At 50.2% G+C, this 1,464-nt stretch overlaps 1 pseudogene across 1 annotated transcript; it reads left to right on the forward strand.

Annotated features, from left to right (window-relative positions):
• Window positions 1–7: 7 nt before the first annotated feature.
• Window positions 8–1,462, forward strand: TEOVI_000768100:pseudogene (annotated as a pseudogene). Its single transcript is given in 3 exon segments — window positions 8–1,138; window positions 1,140–1,175; window positions 1,178–1,462. Coding segments are annotated over 3 exon segments (1,452 nt in total).
• The last annotated feature ends 2 nt before the right edge of the window (window positions 1,463–1,464 follow it).

The following is a 1,464-nucleotide window of genomic DNA, read 5'->3' on the forward strand; positions in this document are numbered from 1 at the left end:
TGCTTCGGTTTTTATTCCTGATGTCCTCCAGCTTGAAAATCTAGGAGTAAACCCGGTAGTAGGTCGGCATTGCATAGAAGTAGTGACGACCAAAAACGCCTCTGCAGCGATGGCTATCCGCAGCGTATTTGTCTTATCAATAATCGTTTTAACAACCGGTGTCCAGGCAGCAAGTGAGAACTAAGCTGAATTTGGGCAACTTTGCCATCTCTACCAGCTTGTGACGGAACCAGTAGCTCCGATCACACTAACACAAGGAGCTGGAGAGGGCACAAAAACAAGCCCACTAGCCGCAGTGCAAACCATTATGGCGAGGGCTCAGAAACTAAACATAAGCGTTGCTAAAGACGGAATAAATACTGTCTTGGCAGACAAAACAAAGTACAAGAATAAAGCCGCTATTGACGTCGACGCGGCAGTGACAGGCTACTTTACAGACAAAACAGACGACGACATCGCTAAACTCAGGGCCAACTCCGAAGAAATAACAACAGCCAGCGTGGATTCAGCGGCGTTTCGAAAAAAATACGGCACACCACTAAACAAACAGCAAAGAGATGCGCTAAGAGCACCGATATCAACATTGTATGCCAAGCTAATAGGCGTAAGAGACGAAATCAAGCACAGGACAGAGAGGGCTAACAGCCTAATCAGCAGCGCTCGAGTCACTCTAGCCAAAGCAGTGTATGGAGATGCGGCAATAACGCCCATCGAAACCCAGATAAAACCGGAGGCACCACTTCACACTATAACGCCCGCAAACTTTCCCTTGCACGCCGGCGGAAACAGAAACGCGGTCTGCAAGACAGCAGGCACGACTGCTAATAAGGCGGGAATGCCACTAGCCACGGATATGCTCTGCATCTGCTTAAAACATCAGTAAAACACTCACGACACCTGCAGCGCCTCTTTTGCACCGGCCCAGGCAGCGTACAACACAGGACGGACCCCAGCTGAAGCCCAACCGGCCTTCACAGCACTGAAGGCTAAGTGCCAAATCAGCCAGCAGACTTACTCAATACAGGAACTACCACACCATCCCGCAAGCGGCGTAGCAGCAATCAAAGCAAGCATCGGCACAAAAAACGTAGCAGCGGCAGACGGCCAAACAGCCGCAAGCACGCTCGGCAAGAAAACTTTTTTTTCTTGGCCGATTCGTCCTCGCAGGCAGTGCCCACCAGCTTGCGACGCCAACGACGCATCCCCGCATGAAACGGCGGCGAAGGGGATATGCATAGACTACAGCGGACTTATGAAGCCAGGATCAGACATATCATGGATCAAGCTAGTACACAGCGGTATAAAGCAGCTACAGACAGTGGCAAAAGAAGGCGCGGTTATATCTCTCGTGGGAACCGCTCAGGCGTTAGAAACTCAGACAGAAAGCCTGCTCTTCATGAAAAGTTAATTAACCTCTGCAGCAGAAATCGTACTGATAGCAACGTCTAACCAACCATCAGCAGA

This window comes from Trypanosoma equiperdum (assembly GCF_001457755.1).
Source record: "Trypanosoma equiperdum strain OVI genome assembly, contig: ctg_1215, whole genome shotgun sequence".
NCBI classification, from domain to species: domain Eukaryota; phylum Euglenozoa; class Kinetoplastea; order Trypanosomatida; family Trypanosomatidae; genus Trypanosoma; species Trypanosoma equiperdum.